The sequence below is a fragment of the Cucurbita moschata genome, unplaced genomic scaffold, assembly GCF_002738365.1.
Source record: "Cucurbita moschata cultivar Rifu unplaced genomic scaffold, Cmos_1.0 Cmo_Scf00028, whole genome shotgun sequence".
In the NCBI taxonomy this organism is placed as follows: Eukaryota; Viridiplantae; Streptophyta; class Magnoliopsida; order Cucurbitales; family Cucurbitaceae; genus Cucurbita; species Cucurbita moschata.
Window position 1 is genome coordinate 2,587,807 of NW_019268544.1, and position 27,870 is coordinate 2,615,676.

Here is a 27,870-nt window from a genome sequence, read left to right on the forward strand (position 1 = left end):
TTTTTTTTTTTTTTTTTTTTTTTTTTGCTTGAACCCTGCCTTCTGTTTAAGTTCTTTTAATTTTAGGTCACAAGGGTTTGCTTGACATTTTATAAAACTAATCATTGTAGCTTGTTCTTTAGCGATAGACTATTTTGATGTCTTGTTTTCCCATTAAGCTTTTCTTTTAGGCAGCATTCTTGCTTTAATTTCACACGTTGATGTTAGTTTTGCCATATCACTTTTTCAAGTAGTGATAACTGAACTGTGTTCTATTTGGTGCAGATGGAGAACATTTCACTAACAGAAAAGTATAAGACAGAAAAGGAACAAAATACTCAGCTTAAAAATCAAGTAGCTCAACTCTTGCATTTGGAGCAAGAGCAGAAACTGCAGATACAACAGAGAGATTCAACAATTCAGACTTTGCAGGTTGCTTCTCTGTTATATCAGGACTCTTTACCTGAATAATTTGTAAGTCCAGTGTTCTTAAATTGACGGAAATGCTACATTTTAATTTTCCAATGTAGTCAAAGGTCAAAAGCATAGAGTCACAAGTGAATGAAGTTAGATCATCATTAAGCACCGAACCAACCAAGTCCACTGGAGATGGCATGGATTCTTCTGCAGTAACCAAGAAGCTTGAAGAGGAGCTCAAAAAACGTGATGCTCTTATAGAGGTCTGTTCTCCGACATTCCATGTTGGCGATGCCAGATGTCTTTGATAAGAATATTGTTTTTCCTTTGAACAAGGATAAGAACCTTTCATTGATTTTTGAAATGTTTAAAGGAAAAAAAAACTCTCTTTAGGAGTATGATATCACCCCATCAATAATAAACACTTCAAATTGCCAAACAACCTCCCAAACAAAACTTTGGAGGGAAAAAAGTGTCTCGATAAGAATTAAACAAAAAAGTAAAACAGCAATCTGTGGAAACATCATCTCAAGTAGCCATATGATATTTGACGAGATCTAATCTCTCCTCCTAAAGAGCTTGTTTTTCTTCAAGGATGTATAGATTTCTCTCTGTCCGTAGTTCCTAATCTATTACTCTAACCACATTTATCCATACAATTTGAACTCTCCTTGGGTAAGATTATTGTTTTTTAGTAGGTCAAGATAGTGTTGAAGGAATGACCTTAGTTATATCTATGTAAATCCTAGCATTATATCTATATTATTACCTAATATCTAACAATTCAGGAGTTTAGTTAGATTTAGTTTTTTTCTTGGTATCTATATTGTTATATATTTAGTTAGCCTTTCGGCACATGTAGCTCTCTAAAAATTAAGAAAAAACGTGAGCAAGATAATTTACACTGCCAACATGGTATCAGATCCATTTTACGTGAGCAAGATAATTTACACTGCCAACATGGTATCAGATCCATTTTATTAGGAGAGGTGTGATTAATCGACGTAGCCTTCATAGCTACTGTTGAAGTTGTGCTTGATACTGAGGTCGTATCGTCAAAGCCGTGTGATCAATATTGCACATAATCCTATCCCGTCAAAGTTGAGAATGAATGATATCTATTTCGCAACTTGAAGGCTTGAAGAGAGTGTGGAAAGAATGACCTTAGTTATATCTATGTAAATCCTAGCTTTAATTATATCTATATTATTGGCTGAATCTAGGGATTTAGTTAGGTTTATTTTTTATATTGTTACCTATTATCCAGGTAGTTTAGTTTTATTGTCAGGTAGACTAGTATCTAGATATTTTGTTAGTCTTTTCTTTATTACAAAAAGCACATGTACCTCTAAAAATTCAGAACTCTCTATAAATTAAGAAGAAATGTGAGCAATATAAATTATACTTGGAACAGATAACACAATACCTTTTTTCAGCTATGCATGTTTACTTTTGGAATTTTAATTCTCCTTGCTAAATTCTTAGAGTTCTATACTTCCGTATTGTTTTAGCCTATTTTTCATGTTTTGGTGTATATCTAACTAGTTTGAATTTAAATTCCAAATCTTTGGCTAGTTGTCACTCTTATGCTCCAGTTTCAGTTGTTTTGTACATGGGGTATGAACTGTTGCTGTTTTTGCAGAGATTACATGAAGAAAATGAAAAATTGTTTGATCGGTTGACGGAGAAAGCATCTTCGGTAGGATCAGCCCAGGTAAACATATTCTCTAGAAGATCTCAATTTCCCGGGCTCAGGTTTAGACTACTTCCGAGAAATTGGATTATGAGAAATTTTATGCTGACTATTTAAGAAACCAAATCTACATCATCTGTGCATATGCTCTTCTTGAATGTTTATATCTAGTTAGATTCTTGTAGCTAATACTGTTACCATGCCGTTGATTTAGTGTATGGTATCATGGGCTATTACAATTATTGTTGGCATTCTGTTTGGTGCTTCGCTATTATTTATATTGGCAGTTATATTTATTTAATTTCCAGCTGGCAAGTCCCCAAGGTGTTGGCGATGTTCAACCTCAGGATCCTGGCAGGTAAAGTCAAATCTGAAGTTTGTAAATGCATTCAGTTCTATTACTTGCTATTTCATAAATGCTCTGAACTCCCTGGTTGGTAAAACAGAAATGAAACCAATGACAAGAGTAAAGGGGGTTCGATGGCTATTGGTCCTTCTCCATCAGCTGTGGATAAAGCTGAGGGGAATCTTGCCTTAGTTAAAGCTGGTTCTGATAAAGTTAAAACTACCCCAGCAGGAGAGTATCTTACATCTGCCCTGAATGATTTCGACCCTGAACAGTATGACAGCCCTGCTGCTATTTCAGATGGTGCAAACAAGCTTCTAATGCTGGTATATATTAGTTTAATTTTAGACTATTGATATTCATCTTTCTAGGTTTATTGATAAAAAAATTATTAGTGGTATCTTTATTTTTATTTTATTTTATCAAAACCTTTTTTTTGATCTCTTGTGAGTACGAGGAAATGCATCATTGTTGTCCTTTACAATATGAATCTTAGTGCACAAGCACCTTTTATTTGAGTACTAGGAGAGGTTCACTAATTAGCAGTCGCTAAATCAGTTTTTTCATGGGCTATGTTTCTCTGGTGGGAGCCGTGTGGGACATAGACATAGTAAAGATTTTTTTAAGGTTCTTTTTGTGTCTTCTATCTTTTTTTTTTTTTTTTTTGTTTATTTATTGCCGGAACTATTTTCTTTCCAGATCATGGCTGATAATGATCACTGAAGTATAATAAGAGGAACTTTTTCGTCACTGGTTTGAAATAAATGTTGCAGGTCTTAGCTGCAGTTATTAAAGCAGGTGCTTCTAGGGAGCATGAAATACTGGCTGAAATAAGAGATGCTGTTTTCTCTTTCATCCGTAAAATGGAACCAAGAAGGGTGATGGACACAATGCTTGTTTCACGAGTTAGAATATTGTACATAAGATCTTTGCTTGCTAGGTCACCGGAGCTGCAATCCATCAAGGTTTTTAAATCTTTAATGTTTGTCTATCTTTCTCTTCTCCAAAGTACATTTTCTTTGACTTCGCATCATATTCGGTCCTTGTATCTTTTTGATTTCAGGTCTCTCCTGTTGAGCGTTTTCTTGAAAAGGCAAATACTGGTCGCAGTAGAAGCTCCAGCAGGGGTAACAGTCCAGGAAGATCTCCGGTGCGTTATATTGATGAGCAGATCCAAGGATTTAAAGTGAATCTTAGACCAGAAAAGAAGTCCCGATTTTCATCAGTAGTATCCAAAATTCGGGGTCTTGATCCGGTAGTGCTCTTGTCATTATTTTCATATCTTTCCTCCTATCTGATCAAATGCATGGTGATAATCAATATTCAATACTCCCCTTTATCTTTCCCAAAGAGATATGAGGAAAAACTATTAATTTGTATTCTCGCACACATGCTGGTGGCAGGAGACGAATTGAGAAGTACTTCACGAGAGAATGGTTTTCTACTTGCCGAACTGTATTGGACGTTGTATATTATTACGATACAATTGTGCACTTGTGCTTATCACTTTGAACTGTATTGGACAGGATTCTCCGAGGCTGCAAGTGACAGCTGGAAAACTGAGAGAAATTAACGAGGATGCAAAAAGCTTTGCTGTTGGGAATAAGGCTTTGGCTGCTTTATTTGTACATACTCCAGCTGGTGAGCTGCAGCGTCAGATTAGGTCATGGTTAATAGAGAACTTCGAATACTTGTCTGTTACTGGAGACGATACAGCAGGGGGAGCAACTGGTCAGCTGGAACTTCTGTCAACAGCTATCATGGATGGTTGGATGGGTGGACTTGGCGCTGCAATGCCTCCATCTACGGATGCTCTTGGCCAGCTTCTCTCTGAGTACACGAAACGGGTCTATTCTTCCCAATTGCAGCACTTGAAGGTACACATTGATCTTGTTGTGAACCAATTCTTGAAAAGTTGAAGTCGGCTATCATTAAATGTCAGAAGAAAAACTTAAATTGTTCTGAATAAATGCTTAGATTGATCAGTTCACCAATTACCATGGTTTGCTAAAGTATTTTGAAAGATGACTTCCTTTGAGTAAAAAAATGTGTTATTTGATCCAGTGTGGATTGATTGATCTAGTCAATTTTAATAGGAATGCATTTTAATCTCCTCACATTTGAGGATGGAAACCCCCTTTCATTTTGTTTAAAGATTCAACAAAGGTCATTATTTGCTCAACTACCTAAACCTCAATTTTTACTGTCACGAAATTCTCATCAATAAATCAAAGTTGGCTCAAATTCATTTGGATCAACTGGGATATTATTGGTTCAAATTTCATCGGACTACTTGCCTACAATCTTAAATGTTGAGTTTAAAGAGCAAGTACAGAGGAAAAAGGAAGTGAACAAAACTCCCGTTATCAATTGCTGTCTTTTTTAGAAAAATAATGCTTTTCTTTCAAGATTGCTGCATGGGAAAATACCACTGCATTCTTGTCCTTTCACCTAAGCACATCAAATATGATTTCTATATTTTGCACACACTGTAGCATCTTCAACATTGTGTCCTTTCTTCGTGTGGTCAGATTGATGAAATTTTTGTGCGGAGTCAACTGGTTAAGAACCTGGATAACAAATCTTATATTCCTAACACATGGCAAATTTTGCGACCTTGACAGAGAAGTGGTAAACAGACCATGATTTCTTGGTCATTCACTTACATTTTTCTGTTTTATCAGGACATTGCCGGTACCTTGGCTATGGAAGAGGCAGAAGATGCAGCTCAAGTTACAAAGTTGCGATCAGCCCTCGAGTCAGTCGATCATAAAAGAAGAAAGGTACTTCATATCTTTATAGGCCCCCATATTTTCATGTCAGTACTAGGAATAATTTTTATTTCACTCTTCTATATACTTAGTCAATATATTACTTTTGTGAAGCTCAACACCTTAAAGAGTACATACCCACGTTAAGAAACAAGTACTCATCTCTGCTTTCTTTATTCCTCCTGTTCTTCCATGTTGATCTACTTCGCAAATAAACATATGCTGTTAACGGTAAATTGGCTATGTTATGTGCATATCTTCAGTCTACTTACTTATATTTTAGCATTTTCTGACATGCAAATTTTTTGTTGTCAGATTCTACGACAAATGAAAAACTGAAAAATAGTTTAGCATTTTCGTCTATAAATGCTAAATTGTAAATATTATCTACGTAAAACTTTTTTCATTCTCCATTTGGCTATATTTGAGCATATTCTGATCTGTAAAACTTCTGTTGTCAGATTTTGCAACAAATGAAACATGATGTTGCTTTACTTATGCTGGAAGATGGTGGTTCACCTATCCAAAATCCCTCTACTGCTGTTGAAGATGCAAGACTTGCCTCTCTCATCTCCCTTGATGGCATTTTGAAGCAGTTAAAGGTAATCTTCTACGTAAATGACTTTCATTTTCTCTTGTTTTGTTTCAGCGTCAGTCAACGGAGATTTACAAAAAAAAAAATTATTGAACAGACTATTGTAAGACAAGCCTCTGTAAATGCTTTGAGTAGAAGTAAGAAAAAGGCACTGCTTGCATCTCTTGATGACTTAACAGATCAAATGCCTTCTCTTCTTGAGATTGATCATCCGTGTGCCAGGAGGCAAATCACTGATGCTCGTCAGACAGTTGAGGTATGAGAATGTTCCAAATTTTGTATTGAATTGTTTATACGACATGTTTTTTCGTTATATGGTCTACTTTGTCGGAGTTTTTCTTTTAGATTTATGCTCGAATTCAATTTGACTAGGGTGGAACCATTAAAGCTGACAACAGAGTAGGGTGGGAAATCTCCATTTGTTTTCATAACAGTGGGCAACCCTGCAAAATATTTGTGGGATATTTTCATTTATCATTATGATATAGTTATTGAAACTAGAAAATTAATTCAATCAAATACTAGCTTGACCGACTCTTTTGAGAACTATACATTGTTTATTGAATGACTTGATTTTGTCGTTGCTTTTCAAGATCAAGAAACCTCATTCAATGTTTCCTCTGAACATGTACCATTTTGGAAATTGAACTTCAGCAAGATTAAACGGCTTCTCTTTTTCTTCTAAGATATCAATTTCAGAATGAACTTTATCTCAGATGTAAAATAAGAATATCCCTTTGACACCTGTGCTCTTGGAAGGCGCATGGCTGTTTCAAATTTTGGATTGTATATAGGACATTAGCTGGAGAATGGTTATATCATTCATACATTAAATTTTTTTTTCCAAACTTATTTACTGCAGTTAACTCCAGAAGAAGATGATATCTATCTAGCAGCATCACACAACCGTGGACTGTCTGTGGACTCGAGTTCTGGTGCAGAAACTGATGTCGCTCAGTGGAACGTCCTACAGTTCAATACAGGCTCAACAACACCATTTATCATCAAGTGTGGTGCAAACTCAAACTCAGAATTAGTTATCAAGGCTGATGCCCGTGTTCAGGAACCGAAAGGTGGTGAAATTGTGAGAGTTGTTCCAAGACCATCTGTTTTAGAAAACATGAGCTTGGAGGATATCAAACAAGTATTTTCCCAGCTCCCAGAGGCTCTGAGCTTGCTTGCATTGGCAAGAACTGCAGATGGAACCCGAGCAAGATATTCTCGACTATACAGAACTTTGGCCATGAAAGTTCCATCGTTAAGGGATCTTGTCGACGAGCTTGAAAAGGGCGGAGTATTGAAAGATGTAAGATCATGAATGCCAAGTTTGTGAAGAGGGCGGGTTGACATGCTGCTGCCTGGCCTGTCTTAACATAATATTGAGAAAATTCTTGAGGTTGTCCACGGTATTTTGCGCTGTTGTTTTGTAATTTATGTTCTCTGTTGCTCCTAGCAAAATATCTGTATTAATAGGCATGCACTCACACGTGAACTGCCAGTAATTATCCCCTAGAAATATTATCAAAATGTTCATAAAAGTCAATTTTGAATCTCTTTAAAATTAACGATTTTAATCTTCTCTGTAAAGTTGTCTTTCTCTGCATAGTTTATGACCATTATTAGAAGCATTGATTCAAACGAAGGAAGATGTGCGAGGGACAATATGCAATATCTTTCTCCAATCGTTCGAGAATACGAGTACCAAAAGTTAAGTCAGAAAAGCTTATAATCAAAGTAGATCATATTGCATCATTATAAAAGTTTGTAGTTTGTTCTTCCTAATAGTGGTGTTTGAGCCATGCTTTTTTGAATATCGAACAAAAAAGTTGCAAGGCTCGTAAGTGATATTAGGGTCGTAGTAAAGATTTGTGGTATTTTATTGACGTCCTTAATTCAATCCATTCAATAGAATCTTCGAGTATCGCATAAAAAAACTACGAGCCTGGAGAGTGGTAAAACTCTATTGATGTTCTTAATTCAATTATTTCAATAGAATGTTCGAGTATTGATCAAAGAAGTTACCTCATTAAGTTTTTTTTAATGTAAAAATAATAATATATAGTGTATCTATATTGTTCGACGACCAGAATAAACAAATTAAACCGTCTTTCCTAACAATTTTGGGACGGCTTCCAAAGCTTCAGTTCTTCCCCTCGATAACTGTAGGCTCTTCGGTCCGAGATCTGCAGAGAACGCGACGAAGTGGAATTTCATCTTCTTCAACCCGAAAATGTCTTCTTCGCTAACCTGTACTAGACTAACGCTATTTACTGTTGCAGCTGTTGCTATTCAGATCACTGGACTCTCATTTTTCGTCTTTGGGTTTTTCCCCGTCAAGCCTGCACTACCCGGTGACAGGTGCTCTTCAGCTCTTTTTCTGATCCTTGAGCTACAATAAGATAGCATCATTAGATGATAGAGCTTCTTAAAGTAACTACGGTGTACATCTAGTTTGAAAGTTAGAATAATTTGGTGTTGTTAAGCTTGCTTCAGCTGAACCAGCTGGTATAGTACTGTGAGCTCACCTCTCATGGTTATTGAAGCAATGAGATTGAAATCATCGGGTTTTGAAACATCTACTTTGCTGACGAATTTTCTTTCTTGTTGAGATTTACACGTTGATGAGATTTCTCTCCATCTGTTACTTGGCTTTTTCAGTGGGTCGGAAAGTTTTCGCGCGCCCATGTGCTATGCAAACCAAAATGAGAGTGAGAGAGATCTGCCTCCTCATGAGCTTCAGTCGCTATATCAGGTCCTTTCCAGGATATTACTTTTTTTTTTAGATCGTTATGCTCTTTATGTTCCTGGATGAGGTTGAAATTGTGTCTGCTATATGTAAAACGATGGTTGATTGAATTTCAATGCATGGATGAGATTGCTTGCAAAGTAGGATCAAAATCTATGCAGACTCTGTCCACTTTGTGAGCTTATAGCCGCCGGTTCTTGGTTCTTAATTAGGGTGCCCTTTACTACTCTCCAAGATGTTTCTTGAATCAATTATGTAAGATTTTAGGATTATGACATCAGAGTCCAACTAATGGGTTTTCCTTTTCTTATTCAAGTAATTAATCCTCTTCAAGTTCTTGGCATTTTATGAAATTATTTGATTTAATGGTTCCATTAGTGCTAGACTATATAAGACGACTTGAGAGTGATACTAGTTGCATCACTAAGCTTTACAGAGTTGAAGTTATGATTCCATGGGCAACAATAAGATTACAGACGGATCCTTATGAAATTAATGGAAAATCATAGTCTCCCTCAGTAATCTCGGACACATTATGAGGGGTGAAGGAGTTGGTTACACTCGGTTAATGAGTCATCAAATGTTGAATAATAATTTCCATGCATGCAAGAGGAAGCTGTTGGTTTTTCATTCATTATATGTATTGTAATATAGTATGTGGTTTGAAATACATCAGGAGACAACATAGCTTCTGTCTCTTCACTTTGTATCTTCCCCCTTTCCTATTGATCTTTTAATTTTTAAATGCAAACAAGTTTACTGAGGACATTATCTGACTTGAAAACTTTTTCATATAGGAATTATCTGGAATTCCGCCTTTATATGATCGACTTATTTTAATGGTATGTGAGTTACAGTCAGAAACATGTAGTTTTTCAAGCTTGCCATTGTTGATAATTTTGTTTGGTGCTTGAAAGTAGTTTCTCTCTATAACGAACATGTCAGTTTAGGTCATTGATGGTCTTCCAGCAGAATTTGTGCTTGGTAGGAATGGACGGCCTCCAACCAAGACCTTTATGGAGGCTATGCCATACACACAATCATTGTTGGCAGATGGAACTGCAAAAGGTTACCATGCAAAGGCTACACCTCCAACTGTTACAATGCCCCGTCTGAAGGTAATCATTTCTTCATTCTTGATTATTGTGGCAAAAATGGTATGCAGCAGTGAACAAACCTTGTTTTTTCGCATATGATTGCAGGCTATTGTATCTGGTGCTATCGGAGGATTCCTTGATGTGGCTTTCAATTTCAATACTCAAGCTCTACTTGATGACAATCTTCTTGGTAAATCAGTACAGTTTCAGTAAATGTGTAAACATATTTTGAATCTGAAAGTTAGATCATTTTTCATATTATAGGTCAGTTTTCTAAAATTGGTTGGAAAATGGTGATGTGCGGAGATGAAACTTGGCTTAAGTTGTTTCCGGGGCTTTTTATGAGGCATGATGGAGTTAGCAGCTTTTTTGTAAGTATAATACCTGATATGCAAAGGAAGATGTTGGGTGTAGTGCATGCTACTTCATGCCTTTATGGAACTTCAGTGTTCTGGGCTTAGTGCTGTAATGTCTTCATTCCTTACTGACATGGACTCTTGACACTGGGACAGAGAGATTGGTGGTTTACCTGGTTTATTTATTTATTTATTTATTTATTTGGGATCCAGTAGCTAGCTAGCTAAATATCGCCTGTGGCATGTTATCTAAGGATGTATCAAGCCAAAGTGAATAATTTTGTTCTATAGCTTTACTTACTTAGCATTTTGTTCATCAGTTTGCTTCCTTCTTAGAGATTGCGTGGGTACATCATTTCTTTTTATCTTCCAATAGCTGCTGAATTTGTGTGTAGTCAATTCCTGTAGTTTCATAATTTTTAATTATCATAACACTTGTTTTATTTTTATGCATGGAACTAAGGAATAGTTATTTAATATGAAGATTTGTGACTTTGGCTGTGCAAGCACAATGGTGTTAAGGAAGCTAATTGACTGTAGCCTTTTTGTTGTGTTTCTGATGCTCATGTGGCATGTGTTGATTCCCCGAGCATTCTTTGAAACTTTCCTCGTGATTAGGTTAATTAACTTAGAGAGAAACAATATTTTTGGCTAGTTAATGGAAACGTATCTGCTGCTACCATTTTACTTGGAACTTCTTTGTTGCTTTGATGTTTCAGGTCCCTTCCTGTATAGAACCAATTTGATGATTGAATGAACTCTATGTGGTAGCGAGAACTGTAAAAGTTATTAGTAATTTAATTTAGAATAGGATATTCTATCTTAAAATTTTTAGTATTATTCCTAACTCGAAATCATAGTGAGCATGCTACCAATTTATCGATGAAGTATGAAATGAAAACCAATGTGATTTGGTTCAATGAAGCAAAAGAAAATCTGTGGGCAGAGTGGAAGGAGACGAATGACAAGATTGTTTGAAGATAGAAGCAACAATGTTGCTGAGATTAGGGCTTGACTACTCTATTAAATCTTTCTATGTTTACTTTCCAAATTCTTATGTAATCATTCAAGTTTTTTTTTTTTGTTGCAAGCCGATTGAAGTAGCTTTTTATAGATCTCTTTGGCCTCTCAAGGTCGATGCCTTATATCCACCTTCTTTTTTTAGACTCCTCTGATGCGATGAAAAAAATTGTTCCCTTTCAAAAGAATATAAATAAATAAAAGAAGGAAAAAAAAGTAGGAAAAAGAAAAAGATATGAACCCACATATGAGGTATGTGTTGGACCCTAGTCAAATGAGCTCATTCAGGGAAGGAGTGACAACATGTGATTAAATTAATTCTACTACAATAGTTTAAGATTTTATGTTAAGAACAATTTAGAACATCACTTGATATACCTTGTTGCTTATATTTCGTCGAAGTTTGGATGAAAACTTCCCTTCTGTAGTTTTTTTAATGTGATCATGTATCTCTATCTTGTAGATTTAACAATATGACATACAATTCAAGTCTCTTATTTCTGCAGGTTAAAGATACTGTAGAGGTAGATAAAAATGTTTCTCGACATTTAAGCTATGAGCTTAGCAAGAATGACTGGAATCTTCTTGTAAGTCTTTTTGGTGTACTTTTACCTTTTTTTTTCTTGGGCATTTAAATTGTATAGCCTATTACTTTTTTCTGCACTGAAATATCTAAATGCTCTACAATACCAAAATTTAAATTTAGATAGAAGATGATCTACAGTTTAGTTAGTAATATGGTTCAACTCATTGTCTTTGTTTTCTATGTTATTCGAGTTTGTGTGTGTATATTAACGAACTCAGTAGTTTACTTTTATGTGTACCTCATTGGACAGGCCTTTGACCTTTGTCTCTCAACTTGGCGTGGATGATTTTATTTATTTGTCGTTTGTTTGGGTTGATTGCAGGTTTTTTCTTTGAACCTCTTTCATTAGTGTTTCTCAACTTTGTTACTTGATTATTCTGTCCTTAGTGAAACCTAAACATCTTTTTGTTACATTTTCTCCTGTGCATTTCTTCGTCTAATAATCTCTACAGTTGATTGCTTTCACAGTAAAATTATGCAATTTTGACTTTGTTTAGGGCTCAATATGTGACTACATCATTTATTTTACAATTGCAAAATACTTGTGATGCCTGTTTCATCTTCATGACAAATCTTCTATCATATTATTTAAATAATATTAATCTACTACATAATAAAAATGCAGTTTTTATGTACTTCTAACTGAATCTTCATTTCAGATTCTTCATTATCTAGGTTTGGACCATGTTGGGCATATTGGTGGTCGAAACAGGTGCATTTATCTGTTTCTAACTTTTTAACATCTGATATATTTAATTATTTTATTTCATGAGTTTCATTTGGATGTTTCAGTCCCTTAATGGCCCCAAAACTTATGGAAATGGATGAAGTGGTGAGGATGATTCATGCCAGTGCCATGATGAGCCCAGAAGATAATAAAAGGACTCTTTTGGTTTGTTTCACTTCCTCATTTTCTTTGACTTGTTTCATGGTTCTGAAACTTGTCCTCTCTTATCACGTAATAAATATACATTTCTTGGATGCGAGTAAGCCAAGAAGATGATAGTGCTGTTTGGCATGTCTGTTTGATGTGTGCCTTTTATAATCGAGCTTCAGTCAGAATGCATTTACTGCTTCATTGTTTCTGGAAGCTTATTCCTTTCCAATAATTAGCTGAAATTTCTTATGAAGAACTTATACAAGTGGGGTTACCAGAATCCCAAAGTGTTGTGCTTAAGAAGGAAACTCCTCAGATCAAAAGTGAGGTCAAAACATGAACCTTCCTTATGGTCTTGAGGATGTATGGAAGTCTTCAAAAAAATTCCCCCTGAATTCCCAAAACAAAGCCATTGACACAACCTTGGGAATATCTTTCCCCAGCCCCGTGGCCCTGTTCCAAATTGAATATCGAGAAGAGATTTACATTAATTTGGAGGAGTGCCTCAACGATCAGAACTGCTTAAGTTTGTCCCAAATAAAAGAAGAAAACGGGTAGGCTGTGAACGAAAAGGTGGTCCAAATCTTTCCCATAAGTAATTGCCATATAGAAATGCATATATGAACCGGGAGGCAAAAAAGATGGACATTTCTTTTAATCCACTTGAAGTCCTCTAAACCGGTCTAAATTAGCGCTTAATTTTTTTGGCACTTTTGGTTTCCTTGACTAGCGATTGTAAATTCGTCTGGCTCGTTTGTCTAAGACTGTAAACTCAAATCATGCCAATGGTTTCACTTATAACCGTTTAATTTTGAACTTCAAGGTAGGTTGTGGTGAGTGACCATGGGATGACTGAAAATGGCAATCATGGTGGGTCATCGTATGAAGAGACTGACTCCTTGCTTCTTTTTATTGGATCAAAAAGCCATGCCACTGACTCTGCATCAGTTATCAGCAATGATGTTAACCAGGTATTCAGCTCCTACACGCCCAGTTTCTTCAAGTTGGTATTAAGACTACGCATCCAAATTTTTATGTATTAAATAATTCATTCTATAAACTTCGTCATACATTACTGTTCGTTCCATCCAATTGTTCAAACAGAATTATCATTTTTTCAAACTTAGCTTGAGACCTTTTCTTTGAACTTCTACATTCTATTTGTGTTCTAGTGAAACACAAATATGAACAAGAGTCAGAAACTTGTATTACTTTCACAGTATTGATAAGGAAAATCTTGCTGTCTATGCTTCTTTCTTTCTTCTTTTTTTTCTTCCATTTCTGTTTATTCTGAATGTTTTCTTATTTTCTGACTTACCTAGAATGTGGTTCAGGTCGACATTGCAGCCACTTTAGCTCTTTTATTTGGTGTGCCAATACCCAAAAACAGTGTCGGCATCATGATTCCAGGAATGGTGGACTCTTTGAAGGGTAAATTCCCCTTTCCTTGTGCATGAGGCATTAATGGGTTTCAGAATCGAAATGAAGTTATTGAAATGCAGAGGGAAAAGAGAAAAAGAGTGGGCTATATGTGCAATCTGCTTTATCTTTTGTCATCAATTTCTATTATTAATACCTAGTGCTAGAATGCAACATACTTAGTGCCTTTTGGACTTGTATCGCATGCCAACTTGTGTGATCTTAATGCGACACCTTTTTCTGGATGATTTCAGATATGCAACAACTGAGGGCACTGCAATTGAATTCTTGGCAATTGCTTAGATTGTTACAAAGACAGGTACCTGGTTTTCAATGTGGAAGTCGCCCATGTGATGGCTTTTCAGGTGATAATGGATATAGTAGTAATGGTATTATGGAGAAGTTTTGCCGGTTGTATTTGCGTGCTGCAGCTCTTTATGATTCCTGGATATCAACGGAGCTTTCCAGGTGGGCACAGATCATCTATTTGGAGAACTTGTTCCATGGATCAGGAAAAATTAACTTTTTCCTGTAATTTGAACAGGTCTGATAGCAGAGAAGACAAAAGTGAAATTATTGCAGCATACTATGAGTTTCTGATAAGTGCAAATCAATGGTTATCACACAAAGCTACTGATGTAAGAATTATTATTATTATTATTTATTCTTTATCATCATTTTGGAACAAACTCTGAAATTTCATGTAATATTCGATCATTTAAGAATGTTCTTTGTGGCTGATTGTGAATTGTCACTTCTGTTTTATTTGCAGAAACCTGCTAAAGTTATTGCTTTTGGAGTGATGTCAATGATCTTATCTTGTCTAATATTTTCTGCCGTCCTTTACTCTATTATCCAAAAAAATTATTTTGGAGAGAAGCGGCTTTCCAATGGTATTCTCACATGGCATCTTGATGAGGGTTTTTCTCTGTCTGTAATATTCATCCTGGTTATCAGTATGGGATCCAGTTCTATGGTTGAGGAAGAGCAATATATTTGGCATTACTTGATCTCCACATTGAATATGCTATTGCTTCGTAAAACATTGCAGTTCTTTAAAAAAGATAGCACCTGTGGTTTTTTTACTTTGTTTAGTGGACATGAAAGAACTAGTTTAAGGGCATCTTCCATCTTCACCCTCCTTATCACTGGAAGAATTTTAAGGGGCTGGCATCAAGGAGGTGTCAATTGGACATTTCTTCCAGACATATCGAAATGGCTTGAGCAGTCGGGGACTGATCTTCAGCTGATTCAATTAACCTCTGTTCTCCTTACAATAATATTATCCTTATTTTCTCTATCATTATTAAGAAGGAAAACAAATTTTATTCTAGTGGTTGGATTTAACTTTTTGATGTCGGGATTGCTTGTACTGCATCATATTGTGAAATATCGACACAATACATCAGTACCATCCAGCAACGCTGCTACTTCATTAGCACAAATAATTTATGCAACTCTCGGTATTACGACAGTCGGGACTGCTCTGGTTGTACCATGGGTCATGCCTATTCAGGTTTCCAACGCATGTTCAAGTGATCATGCAGTTTCTCGTCCTTTTAAAATTGGGAGTCAGTCTCAACATTCAGAACTGAGAGATTGTTTATATATTACTGGGTGGGTGTACATAGGCTCTTGGTGTCTTCTGCAGTTGCTGCTCCAACAACCAGTTAATACAGCAGTAATGTTACTCATTCTGGTGCAAATTTATGCCAGCTTTCTATTCTTTTCTCAAGGGATGCAGCAGCAGAAGCAATGGGTCGAGGTGAGTTTACATAGATGCATTATGATGAATTGTTTTTTGCTGTCTCTTATACTTGTTCATCTTTGGCAACGTTAATGCATGCTAATGCTGGATGGTTATTTCTTGTTTTAAAGGTTGCTGTGTTGTACTATATAGGAATGGCTGGCCATTTTGCGCTGGGGAATAGTAATTCTCTAGCTACAATCGACGTTGCTGGAGCTTTCCTTGTAATTTCTTCTCCCTTGTGCTCCACAGAATTACTTATTATGCTCTCTTGAACTTCACAATAACAATTTTATCCTTGTCAGGGCGTTTCAAACTACTCAACACTATTTTCTGGCATATTGATGTTCATTATCACCTATGCATCACCGACACTGCTGCTGCTAAGTATGGTGATGTATATCTCAATTAAAAATCTAGACATTGCTGCCTCTACTCAAAGTGCAGATTCCGGTCATGTTCTAAAGATGACTCTTGGCCTTCCTTGTCTGGTTTCACTGACTGTCAATTCGATCTTGCTGATCGCGTACACAATAGTATTGATCTTAATGAGGAACCATCTCTTTGTTTGGAGTGTTTTTTCTCCCAAGTAAGTCCTCAGGAATTCTCTATCTGACTTTCAGCTCTACCATAGGATTACCTACACGTAAAAACGTTATAGAACTTCTTATTGTCTCGAGTATAACTCAATTGGTTAAGAGATTATCGTACGTCTAGACTTATGATTTGCCTTATTTCTCCAGGTATTTATACGCGTGTGCCACGACTGTGTGCATCTTGATTGGAGTCTTTATCATGGCAACGACAGTAACCTATGCACATATGGTGCTGGCCCTGCGCCGAAATATGATAGCCTCCATTAATGAAACGAGATAAGAGCCTGATTGTTCTTTTAGATTCATTGGTACTCTTACAGATGATTATGCATCAAGCAATTCTTTAAAGTAATTGTTCATCAATTTTTTAGATCAAGTTAAATCTAGTGTTCCATTCAACCCTTGGTCCTTTTGCCATTCATCTACTGCGTTAATTTTGTTGCTTCAGAATTATGAATGTGAGATCTATATATTCATTCTTAAAAGGGATATTTTATATAAATCCAAGCGGAAAAGTTTCATTCATGGAAATAAATATGTTCTCTATTTAGACTTGACTATTAGGTTCTGTTCTATCTGTCTATTCAAGTCGAACTTTGTCGATTGATTAAAAATCTTTCAATTTTATTTTTGACCGTCACAATGTTTCAAAATTAAGTTGGATGAGTAAAATTAGTAGAATGTAGGACGAAAATGACGATCAGAATCCATGTAAGTATAGTTAGGATACGTGTGATATCCCACATTGGTTGGGAGGAGAACAAACCATCATTTATTGGTTGTTTTAAAGCCTTGAGGGAAATCCCGAAAGGGAAAGCCCAAAGAGGACAATATCTGCTAGCGGTGGATTTGGGCAATTACAAATGGTATCAGAGCCAAACACCGGACGATGTGTTAGCTTTCTCGCTGTTCTCCGAAGGGGGTAGACACAAGGTGGTGTGCCAGTAAGGACGCTGGCCCCAAAGGGGGTGGATTTGGGGGTGGTCCCACATCGATGGGAGGGGGGAAAGAGTGCCAGCGAGGACGCTGGGTCCTGAAGGGGGTGAATTGTGATATCCCACATTGGTTGCTCGTTGGGCCCTGGGTGAATTGTGATGTCTCACATTGGTTGGGGAGAAGAACAAGGTGGTGTGCCAGTAAGGACGCTGGCCCCAAAGGGGGTAGATTTGGGGGTGGTCCCACATCGATGGGAGGGGGGAAAGAGTGCCAGCGAGAATGCTGGGTCCTAGGGGGTGAATTGTGATGTCTCACATTGGTTGCTCGCTGGGCCCCGAAGGGGGTGAATTGTGATGTCCCACATTGGTTGAGGAGAAGAACAAACCACCCACCATTTATAAGGGTGTGGAAACCTTCCCATAGGAGACGTGTTTTAAAGGTTTGAGAGGAAGCCCGACAGGGAAAGCCCAAAGAACAATATACGTGGATTTAGGCATACGTTAATTTTTAGATTATATTTTTATAATAGTTAATTTAGCCCTTTTCTAATTTGTGTAACCATTTATGGTATTATTTCCCACAGTTTCCAAAATTTGGGATCTGGGCACCTTCAATTTAATATTAACTATAAAGAATTTGAACAATTTGGAATTGCATGATACGGTGTCGTTTCACGTTGGCGCCAAATTTGTCTCTAGAGATTTAATAAAACCCCAATCACGCTGAACAAGTGGAGCACAGTTGAGTACTAAGCTTGCGTTTCAAGCAATATAATACCCGAAAAGACTAAAACACCCTTCCGTCGCGGCTTATCCGCCGTCTCCCCGCCGCGGCAGATTTCTAGGAAGATTTCACTCTGAGAGCTTAACTGGTTGCCCTTCTTTCTTCACTGGAGATTCCCAAGGGTAAAAGATGGAGTGATCGAAGAACTTGCTCATACTCGGAAAGAATCATCAAGAATCCTCTGCGAATCTTCTCAACGACCGACCGAGTCTTCCTCCGCTTAGATAGGCCCCAAATCTCGGGAGCGATCGAACCCTCTACGCCACTTGAAAACCACCATCTGGATTTTGGTACTTCATTAGGACTGTACGAAGTGCGAAATTGAGACTAAGATGAGAAGAGGTTTAAGAAGCAAGCGGGGAAGAAAAAAGAAATCGAACAATGTGAAGGACGGAATCGAGAGCTTTTGGACGATTTGTCCATATTGCTATTATATCTACAAGTACGAGATAGTGTATCTCGACTGCTGTCTCCGGTGCCAGAACTGTCAAAGGGCTTTCCAGGCGGTCGCCATTAAAGGACCATTACCCAAGATTACAATGGTGGAGGGGAAGGAGCTGTATAATGTTAGTCTAGGGTTATTTAAAATTTGCTACTCTTCTGAAGAGATTGCGGCGGCGGATGATAAAGAAACAAAGGTCGATGTTGACAGTATGACAACTGAAGGTTATGAAACTGAGGATTATGTCGATGTCGATTCTGGTAGTAATAACATACAACGGAGAAGGGTGATTGCGAACCAGGAGAGCACATCGACCCATCTGAATCTCAAGGAATTTTGTGAAAAGTTGAAGGAGAAATTGGGTACTCTCGACGAGGATGATCGTGCAAAGCAAGAGATTTCTCAGTTACAGTCAAGATCTTGTGGGGAACTTTCAATCGTGCAGTCGGTGGGAACTGGAGAGACAATCAGAAGTGGGATTGAGAATAGACGTGGATTGATGGCTGCTGATCATTTGGACAATGAACTCAACGGGGAATATGAATGTGGCGAGATGGAATTTTGCATGGATAATGGTGATATCTTCGTTGATTTACCAGAACTTTGATGTTGGAACTTGGAAGTAGCAGCTATAGTATCTGGAGTGCTGGTTTTTGTTCGTTTTCAAATTATTTCGTTATTGTTGAAATCTGGTGACTGAATACTGGAAAGTTCTCTCTTGATGTATGAAAAGAGGTCCTCGCTTTGTAAGTTCTATTCATCCCTTAATATATTGTTATTACTGAAGTACAAGCCTGTTGCAGAATATTATGAATTGCGGACAATATCTAGATTTTTGTATTGCATTTTCTCTAGCTTTCTATAGTACTGCTCAATCATTTCCAGGAAAATTCAGAAGTGGTAACTTCACATAGTTCTCTTGATTCAATGGATTACTTTAGTTGTGTCAATATGCCTGAAACAGAGTAATGGCTCTTATAGTTGATCACCTTATTTGATTGGATTTTTAATGGATGTCTGTTGCTCTATTCTTTGATAGCATGCTTTGTCTCCACAGATCTCCAACCCAAATTATCGATATAGTCTTGTGATAAGAGAGTATATTGGACTAGAAACCAATGACCACCCATTCTGTAGGTTGCAATTATCAGTCCTAAACATAACTAAGACAACTTCTGTCCAACGAGCAGCAGTAACTGGACTATCTTCCAAGCCACACCCCTACTGTATAATGCTATCCCAAGATCCTCGACTGCATGGAACTTGTAGCTTGTAAGAGATGAAGTGACTCCTAGGAGTATAGGTCGAGGCAGGCGATGGGATTTAAGTTATACAATGTGGGGTTGTGATATTTGTCAAAGATAATGAAATATTTTAGATGAAACTTCTGATGGTGTTAGTGCATTCTTGAATTGGAACTGTACAATAAGATCTGTAATGAAATGTTATGAACATTATCATCTACCATTGGTAAATTCTGTTCATGCGGATGGCTGAGATGTGATTTGGTTAAATTACTCCGAGTCTCCAGATCTTATCATTATAAATACAGAATCAAAATGCATGATAAATGGGAATTATGTTTTGTTCTCAAAAGTAAATGGTAATTATGAGATTGGATATTATATAATCATCTTTAAGCACAGGAATAAAGCAATAAATTAGTTCTCCCTCACTCTGAAAATGGAGAATTTCAGTGTACAAAAAAACCTCAATAGTCATACTTTGCAGCAATCACTGCTATTCTCTTCCCTTCCAGAAAGGTGCAACTGAAAGGCGAACCTTGTTACCCCATGGTTTTACTGCACCAGGTAACTATTGGAGACACCACTTAACAATTCTTTTCCTTTTAGCTACTTAACCTTTTTCATTTTTCTTCTTCTTCACTGTATAGATGTCCTTTCATTGTCTGAACAGGTCATGCAGTCCATGCAGAGCTACCCAACTTCAGGAACTATGGAACGGATCTATCCTCAATGGCTACCTCCAACAATCAAGAATTACAGCCCAATCTCATCCTTGCCAAGGAAGGAGCCTAAATTATATGCAGCCCAGAAGCACCGCCTGGCAGAGCAGAACAGAAGGAACAGAATCAGCGGCCAATATGCCACCCTCCGTGCCATCCTCCCCAGCCTATCCAAAGTAAGTTCCAACTTCCTTGAAAATCTATCTCGAATCGATCTTTAAAACCCACACGTTAAACTTTGTGTGTACTGACACTTGAAAAGAAATGGTTATGGACACAGACGGATAAGCGTAAGCACAAAAAGGCTTTTGTGCTTGCTGAGACAATCCGTAGGGTAAAGGAGCTTAAGAAGCTTGTATCGGAAAAGACAGCAGCCAATCGAGGGGTCAAGGAATGTGGGATCCCTAGTGGGGCAAATAGGTTGAGCTTAGAAAACTGTGATGGTGTTGAAGGGATGGTGAAGGCTGTAATGAGCTGCGAAGACAGGCAGGACATCATGGCAGAATTGGGGAAAGCACTGAAAACAGTGAAGATGAAAGTGGTGAGAGCAGAGATGGTGAGTGTGGGTGGAAGGAACAAGTTTGTTCTGTGGATGCAAGGCCCTAAAGAAGGACCTGCAGCAGGAGGGGTTAAGAGGGCTTTGGATGCTGTTATGAGAAAGCCTTCATGGATTGCTAGAAAACCCAGAACTGATTGGCATACCCGACTCCCAACACCTAACAGGTACGGCTGTTGAAAATGTCTGTTCTTTCTCTAAGTAACATAATTAGCAGTTTGTAATTAGTTGTGATGGCCTTTCTGGAGCCATCCAGCCTCTAATATCAATACTATCGGGACATAATACCTAAAATTATACGATATGTAGACCTTTTTCCCCTCATTTTGTGAATCTTCTGTAAGTTAATCTAGTTAAGTTCACTTAATTTGGAAAAAGCTTGCCTCTTTCCAATTCAAAACCATGGCTGCTTTCAAGGGTTGCTTCGAGTTGTTATTTGTAACCTTGTCATTGGCTTGCATCAACAAGAGCTTTGCTACTCGTCGTCACCTTCTCGATACACCAGCAGCTCCACCTCCAGTTCCTCCACTGCCATTCCCTCCAAAATCCTTGCTGCCACTGCCCAAGGCCACATTAACGCCGCTACCATCCACACCGGCATTGCTTCCCCTTCCGACGATTCAACCGCTGCCGAAGCCTCCCTTGCCTCCATTTCCTTCAGCACCAACAATGCCAAAGGCTACCTTGCCCCCTATGCCACCATTACCAACAATTCCCTCAGTTCCTACCACACCAACAACCGTGCCATTGCCGCCGGCCTTTCCTTTCTCATCACTGCCCCCATCCAAGGATCCATCACTTTGCAATGACGGTGGCCATTCACTTACCGAGCAAGATCTTGAAAGGGCATATGGAGTGCAAGCCAACAAACGGAAAAGCAGAGAGGGTAACAGGAATACAGGTCAGGAATGAGAATCAGAAACGAAGGAACAGGAAGCTTGGAAAAGCATAAAAACAGGTGGGAGAGAAAAGAGAATGAGCTGCCATAGCTTCATTCTTTGCATTCATCATCACTACGAATCATCCAATTTTTTTTAAATAAAACTTATCTCCTTAGATCACTATTAAAAATTTAATAACTATTTATTTTTAAAAAATTCTCACTTTATTTGGGCATTCTTCTCTTTTACTTACTAAAACAAAATTTGTAGAACTAAAAACAAAACAAAACAAGTAATGAGGTAAGTTTTTGTTTTTTTCTTATATATGGAATAGACATAGACTTAAATCATGTTTGAACTATTTGCATGGTGGGATTTGTTTTTTTCTTATATATGGAATAGACATAGACTTAAATCATGTTTGAACTATTTGTATGGTGGGATTTCCCGTTGATTGGAGAAGAAAATAAAGCATTTTAAGGATGTGAAAACATCTCCCTAAATGGACTGCGTTTTAAAACCGTGAGTCTAACGGTGATACGTAACGGGCTAAAGCGAATAATATCTACTAGTAGTGGGTTTGAACTAATACGTAATGGACTAAAACGAACAATATCTACTAGTAGTGGGTTTGAGTTATTACAAATGGTATCAGAGCCAAAGCGGTTGTGGGTGTCGAAGGGTTTGACTTTTTTATTTAGTCTCGTTAATTTAAAATAAATTATTACAACTCTGATTGAGCAAGTAATTGATATTTTAATTAGTTTAATTAGAGTTGAAAATATGAATTCTACTTGCATGTCTAATCTTCTCCTTGTTTCTTTTTTTATTTTTTATTTTTTTTATTTTTGAAAATTCATTATTTAATTTTTATGAGATAGATATTGAGTTGTTTTAAGTTATTTTTTATTCGTCCAATTATGGTGGACACTTGACTTTCTTGTTTAGGTCTTAATTTTCCCTCCACCTTCATTTACTTTGGTTTTTTAAGAGTTGTCTAAATAATAATAAAATAAAAGCAATTAAATGATAACATTTGACTTTATATGCATCAATTGTTTTAATTACATTTGACATTAACTTTTTCACTTCAATTTTTTTTTTTTTTTTTTTTTTTTTTTTTNCCTCCACCCTCTCTCCCGCCTTCATTTTCCAGGTCTCTTTCCCGTTTCAATCTATTTTCTCTCGATTTTTTTATCTTCCAATCCGTAATCCGATTCGTTAAATTTTCTTCACGAAACTTGTAGACCTCCTATTCTACTCCTTGGAAAGAATTTTCTTAAATTTTTCTGATGATCACAGATCTTATTATTTGAGTTCAAATTCGGAGAAAAACACAAGTTCTTACCGAAAATCACGTTATCTTTAAACTCCGATTTGAACGCCGATCTTGGCCGCCTTCACTTCAGAACTTAACCAGATAGCGCTGTTGGGGGGTAAGAGTCCAAGGATCAACACAAAACGTTGCTAGCACACGAAAATTTTGATGACTTCTCCATGTAGATACTCGTGGACTAACCTGAAGTTCTTGAACGTTTTGTCGAGATAGGAAGGTGCGATTCGTGAGAGCACCTTGCCTCGAGCTATTCAACGGTTTAGATTGGGGACTCGGTTCTCCGGCGTCGGTTCTGATCCGATCTCCTCCCCTTCCTCAAAACCCTAATCTTCTTTCCCTCTTCTTTCTCTTTTCCCCATTTTAACTCAGCCAAAACAAACCCCTCAACTTATAGGGGCGAAATGACTAGTTTGCCCCTATTGTAACCATTTTTTTTTTTTTTTTTTTTTTTTTTTTGGTTTACTTCAAGAGTTTCTTCTTTCTTTTTTTTTTTCTTTCTTTTTTTTTTAATTCTCGAAATATATGCTTTTTAACATTTGAGAAATTCTTAAAAACAAAAAAAAAACAAAACAAAAACAAAAAAAAAAACCGAAGTTTTTTAAGGCTTTTTTTATTTATTTAAAGAAAAATAACTGAAAATCATTAAATTGAGTAAAATAAAGCTTAAATTTTTATACACAAAGTCGTCGGTTTGTATACAGCTTGCTTTGAATGATAGGATGACTTATTCTTTGCGGGAATAAAGGTCAAAGAGTCAAGTTTGACCGCCCACGTCAAATTTTAAAATTATAATAATAATAATAATAATACACAACCTTTTAGGTAAAGTTACCCTTTAATTACTTAATTAAATTCCTCTTTATTCACCTTTCTAATAATTTTGTTAACCATATAAACAAATTATGACATCACACTTCATTTATTTTAAAATTCTAAATCGCTATTTTCTTATGAGATTGTACCTAGGTTACAGAGGGGAACAAAACATTTCTCTTAAAAAAAACTCTCCCTAATTGACGCGTTTTAAAACTTGAGGAAAAGCCTAGAAGGAAAAGTCTAAAGAGGACTGACATCCGTGTGCTAGTGAGGATGTTGGGTCCCCAAAAAGGGTAAATTTTGAGAAGGGGGTAGCCTCTTCCTAGTGAACACGTTTTAAAACCTTGCATTGCGCCAACTAGGATATTGGGGAACGGGTGGAAACCTCTACTAGAGAAGGGCGTGGAAATAAATCTCTCTCCTAATAAACACATTGGAACCAAAATATGACAATATCTGCTAAGCACATGAAAATAATAAATAAGGGCGTGGTTACATATATATATATATATTTAATTAGTTGAATTATATCGAATGGGACTATTTTTTTTTTTCTTTTCTTTTTACTCTTTAAATGGTGAGATGAATAAGCAGATGAAAATAATAAATAAATAAATAAATATATATATACACATACGTGGTAACGAATGATTATAAATATGAAAATGTGGATTCAATTATGGTTTTTAAGAATGGAATAAGGTTAGTTGTTAGATATACATCAACCTCATCTCAAAATAAATGCTACCTATAATTGACATTAATTATTAATATATACACTGTTTAATTCATCAAAAAAACATTATTAATTTAAGTCAAAAATAAAATTTAGAGTTGAAATTGGAATTTTTTATTACTATTTATTATATGGAGATAAATTTATAAGGTAAAAGAACATGCAATAAAATATAATTTACCATAAACAAAAACAAATAAGTAAAATATTTTGGTAATTTAAAAAAGGAAAGTAAGAGGAAAAAGAAAGGAAGTTGGGGCACAACGGAGGAGAAGCGCGTAAATTGGGGGCGGGAATTGTAAATATCGAAAAGAATAGGGGTCGGAAAAGTAAAAGCCCCGTCTTTTGGGCGTTAATGCTATAAATTCCCTTCCCCACATACTCGTCTTCCCCAATTCACCGTTCATTCTTTGCGTATTACAGAGTACTCTGTTAGCATATGTCTCATAGACCTCTCGTTCCACACTATTCCTCCATCGCCTTCGGCCTCCATTCCCATCTCTTGGTTTCTAGCGATATGACCTCTAATTCCAATTGGTCTTCTTAATCCCTTCCTGTTTTCTCCAATTTCCCAGATCATATTCTCTGATTCTGCCTGTTTGTTTACCCAGAAAATTTTTTATTTCTGAAAAATGGGTGTGAAGGGATTTGTTGAAGGTGGAATTGCTTCGATTGTTGCAGGGTGTTCGACGCACCCGCTTGATCTGATTAAGGTCCGAATGCAACTTCAGGGCGAGAAACAGGGGCCTACGGCTGCTGTTCATAATCTCCGCCCGGCTCTTGCTTTTCAGAACACCTCTGTAACGGCTCCGAGGGCGATGAATTTGCCCACCCCGCCGCCGCGTGTTGGCCCAATTGCTGTTGGTGTTCGTATTGTGCAGAAGGAAGGAGTTGCCGCTCTGTTTTCTGGCGTTTCCGCCACCGTTCTACGGCAGACTCTGTATTCGACTACCCGTATGGGGCTGTATGATGTTCTCAAGCAGAAGTGGACCGATCAGGATACTGGGAAATTGCCGCTCGTTCGGAAGATCTCGGCCGGATTGATCGCCGGTGCGATTGGTGCTGCAGTTGGGAATCCGGCTGATGTGGCGATGGTTCGAATGCAAGCTGATGGCCGGTTACCACCGGCGCAGCGACGGAATTACAAAAGCGTGGTGGATGCCATAACCCAGATGGCACGTGGCGAAGGCGTTACGAGCCTATGGCGTGGTTCGTCGTTGACGGTGAACCGTGCGATGTTGGTAACGGCCTCGCAGTTAGCATCGTACGATCAGATTAAAGAGACGATTCTCCAGAAGGAATTGATGAAGGATGGGTTGGGAACCCACGTGACAGCGAGTTTCGCTGCTGGGTTCGTGGCGGCGGTGGCGTCAAATCCAGTGGACGTGATTAAAACGAGGGTGATGAACATGAAAGTGGAGGCCGGAGCGGCGGCGCCGTACTCTGGCGCGTTGGATTGCGCGTTGAAGACAGTACGAGCGGAGGGGCCGATGGCGCTGTACAAGGGGTTCATTCCAACGATATCGCGGCAGGGGCCGTTCACGGTGGTGCTATTCGTGACGCTGGAACAAGTCCGAAAGGTGCTTAAAGATTTCTAATCAAAGAGAGATTTTATGGGAATATTATTATATTTGGCCTTCTGGGTTAAGTTTAAGATGTTTAATTTGCGAATCGTTTGAAACTTCTTAGTTGTATGTTCGTTTCATCACCTATTGTCTCTGCCATTATTAATATAACAAGTTTTGTTTCTTCTTGAAAAATGGCCCTGATGAGTGCAAACAACATATTTAAGCTTCAAGTCACACACACAAGTGAGATCCCACATTAATAAGAGAGATGAACGTATTCGAATCAAATGAGATTGACGGTGAGATCCTACATGTTGGATTGAACCCAAATGAAGTGGACTCGAATGAACCGGAGTTAAGACCAATATTTGCTAATGAATATGTTCTTGTTTATTTGACTAGCTTTTGTTCTGTTGGAACGATGGAGTTTAGTTTGTAAGCTACATTAATTTTTATATTGATAAATTATAGAAGGAAGAATCTATTCTTAAATTGATTTATTAGAGCATCTCCCTAAAGAATCTATTCTTAGATGTTATTCTTAGTCATGTGCATTGGATTAATCAACCGTAGAAACCAAAGTTTGGTCGAATTATATTAAAAAATTTAGAAAAAAATTCTATTTAGAAAACTATTTTGATAATTTGTCACCGCTACGATGATTCAAATGCATATATATCATGGATGTTTAAAAATAATAATCAATAATAAATATACGAGACTGTGGCTAACAATCTCAAATAAATCTTAATCATTTTCCTTAAATCACCGATATACTTAAATTTATGGTTAGTAAGAAAGAAAGTCATTTAAAATAAATAAATATATATAGGGCTTTTTGTTTGAAGAAGAAGCAGGCCCAATGATGAGAATGGGCCGATCCACGTAAGAAGGAGCCCAACAAATTACCCGAATCAAGGCCCAAAGGGTTTGGGCTATTACAGAATAATAATAATAATAATAAATATAGTTATTAAAAGAAAAAGAAAAAGAAAAAAGAAACCGACAAAGCATCCAGTCTGGATCCAAAGATAAAAAAAAAATGGAGGGTTTTAAATGAAGCAGAGGAATCACACTATGTTGAGGGAGAGAGCTCGAATCTCAAGTAAGTAAATGACTAGAAGACTGTGTTCCACCTTTATTTCTTTTATAACTTGGACCACCGCACATCAATTTAATCTATAATTATTAGATATTCTCCGTCTTTATCCCATTACTCTTATAAAAAAAATGTTTCATTTCATTCTCCAATTAACGGGAGATCTCACAAAATCAATCCAAATACATTCAAAATCGATTGAATTGATCGAGTTTTTTGAACTTTAAATTATGAACCCGTGTTTTATGTGTAATTTATGTTCTTTTTTTTTAAAAAAAAGTACACGTGATTTGGGAATTGCTGTAGTAAAGGGTTGCATTGTCTGTGTTTTTTTAAACCCCAAAAAAGAGGTCGATCCCATGATCCCCAGTAAAGCTGAATCTGGGGTAAAATAGAATATTTAAAAGTTAGGAGGTCAAAATAAAATATGTACAATTTTGGAGACTCAAAATGAATCTTTAAGTCTAAAACTTGTATTTATTTTATTTTTTTTTTTTTTTTTTTTT

The 27,870-nt window shown here is 37.1% G+C and overlaps 4 protein-coding genes and 1 long non-coding RNA gene across 9 annotated transcripts in view; 4 read left to right on the forward strand and 1 right to left on the reverse strand.

Annotated features, from left to right (window-relative positions):
• The window catches only part of LOC111463188 (kinesin-like protein KIN-14B), a 16,486-nt gene extending 9,120 nt beyond the window's left edge, over positions 1 to 7,366 (forward strand). Inside the window, exons 12-23 of the mRNA XM_023107035.1 lie at positions 265 to 411; positions 510 to 659; positions 2,039 to 2,110; positions 2,398 to 2,447; positions 2,536 to 2,761; positions 3,209 to 3,400; positions 3,499 to 3,690; positions 3,962 to 4,312; positions 5,120 to 5,218; positions 5,668 to 5,808; positions 5,899 to 6,057; positions 6,664 to 7,366. Of these exons, the coding sequence (XP_022962803.1) occupies positions 265 to 411; positions 510 to 659; positions 2,039 to 2,110; positions 2,398 to 2,447; positions 2,536 to 2,761; positions 3,209 to 3,400; positions 3,499 to 3,690; positions 3,962 to 4,312; positions 5,120 to 5,218; positions 5,668 to 5,808; positions 5,899 to 6,057; positions 6,664 to 7,119 (2,235 nt within the window). The 3' untranslated portion in view covers positions 7,120 to 7,366. The remainder of the gene's footprint in view (positions 1 to 264; positions 412 to 509; positions 660 to 2,038; positions 2,111 to 2,397; positions 2,448 to 2,535; positions 2,762 to 3,208; positions 3,401 to 3,498; positions 3,691 to 3,961; positions 4,313 to 5,119; positions 5,219 to 5,667; positions 5,809 to 5,898; positions 6,058 to 6,663) is intronic.
• LOC111463191 lies at positions 5,986 to 23,503 on the reverse strand. The gene is made up of 4 exons (XR_002713839.1): positions 23,329 to 23,503; positions 23,158 to 23,235; positions 23,071 to 23,072; positions 5,986 to 5,997 (listed from the first exon to the last, which is right to left on the reverse strand). It is a non-coding gene; the product is annotated as an uncharacterized LOC111463191 (long non-coding RNA).
• LOC111463189 (GPI ethanolamine phosphate transferase 2) lies at positions 7,899 to 16,646 on the forward strand. 3 transcript variants are annotated; one of them, XM_023107036.1, is made up of 17 exons: positions 7,899 to 8,159; positions 8,460 to 8,553; positions 9,345 to 9,389; positions 9,498 to 9,665; positions 9,750 to 9,834; positions 9,909 to 10,015; positions 11,527 to 11,607; positions 12,266 to 12,318; positions 12,399 to 12,498; positions 13,311 to 13,454; positions 13,818 to 13,914; positions 14,157 to 14,370; positions 14,447 to 14,540; positions 14,675 to 15,667; positions 15,781 to 15,873; positions 15,955 to 16,238; positions 16,393 to 16,646. In XM_023107036.1, the coding sequence occupies exons 1-17, from the start codon at positions 8,032 to 8,034 to the stop codon at positions 16,523 to 16,525; spliced, it is 2,913 nt and encodes a 970-aa protein (XP_022962804.1). In that variant the 5' UTR covers positions 7,899 to 8,031; the 3' UTR covers positions 16,526 to 16,646. The 3 variants fall into 3 exon arrangements, with proteins under 3 accessions (XP_022962804.1, XP_022962806.1, XP_022962805.1); XM_023107038.1 differs by lacking the exon at positions 16,393 to 16,646 and having other exon boundaries at positions 15,803 to 15,873; positions 15,955 to 16,058; XM_023107037.1 differs by lacking the exon at positions 7,899 to 8,159 and having other exon boundaries at positions 8,494 to 8,553; positions 9,493 to 9,665.
• On the forward strand, positions 17,921 to 21,238 carry LOC111463190 (transcription factor bHLH131-like). Of its 3 annotated transcripts, XM_023107039.1 has the most exons (4): positions 17,921 to 19,152; positions 20,138 to 20,217; positions 20,324 to 20,548; positions 20,653 to 21,238. In XM_023107039.1, exons 1-4 carry the CDS (start codon positions 19,128 to 19,130, stop codon positions 21,106 to 21,108), a joined length of 786 nt encoding a protein of 261 aa, XP_022962807.1. In that variant the 5' UTR covers positions 17,921 to 19,127; the 3' UTR covers positions 21,109 to 21,238. The 3 variants fall into 3 exon arrangements, 1 of the variants encoding a protein (XP_022962807.1); XR_002713837.1 differs by lacking the exons at positions 20,324 to 20,548; positions 20,653 to 21,238 and having other exon boundaries at positions 20,096 to 20,185; XR_002713838.1 differs by lacking the exons at positions 20,324 to 20,548; positions 20,653 to 21,238 and having other exon boundaries at positions 20,104 to 20,181.
• Positions 23,504 to 24,993: 1,490 nt separating the features above from the next.
• LOC111463565 (mitochondrial uncoupling protein 5-like) lies at positions 24,994 to 26,451 on the forward strand. Its single transcript, XM_023107556.1, has one exon. It carries the CDS (start codon positions 25,330 to 25,332, stop codon positions 26,293 to 26,295), a length of 966 nt encoding a protein of 321 aa, XP_022963324.1. The 5' UTR covers positions 24,994 to 25,329; the 3' UTR covers positions 26,296 to 26,451.
• The last annotated feature ends 1,419 nt before the right edge of the window (positions 26,452 to 27,870 follow it).

What these genes read in the sequence shown, in the direction of transcription:
- LOC111463189 (XM_023107036.1), top strand. Translation starts at nt 8,032, where the DNA reads ATGTCTTCTTCGCTAACCTGTACTAGACTAACGCTATTTACTGTTGCA. An exon ending in AATGGTGGACTCTTTGAAGG is followed by an intron (nt 13,915 to 14,156) that starts GTAAATTCCCCT and finishes GGATGATTTCAG; the next exon opens with ATATGCAACAACTGAGGGCA. An exon ending in TATCACACAAAGCTACTGAT is followed by an intron (nt 14,541 to 14,674) that starts GTAAGAATTATT and finishes TTTTATTTGCAG; the next exon opens with AAACCTGCTAAAGTTATTGC.
- LOC111463565 (XM_023107556.1), top strand. Translation starts at nt 25,330, where the DNA reads ATGGGTGTGAAGGGATTTGTTGAAGGTGGAATTGCTTCGATTGTTGCA.
- LOC111463190 (XM_023107039.1), top strand. Translation starts at nt 19,128, where the DNA reads ATGTATGAAAAGAGGTCCTCGCTTT. An exon ending in CCATGGTTTTACTGCACCAG is followed by an intron (nt 20,218 to 20,323) that starts GTAACTATTGGA and finishes TTGTCTGAACAG; the next exon opens with GTCATGCAGTCCATGCAGAG. An exon ending in TCCTCCCCAGCCTATCCAAA is followed by an intron (nt 20,549 to 20,652) that starts GTAAGTTCCAAC and finishes TTATGGACACAG; the next exon opens with ACGGATAAGCGTAAGCACAA.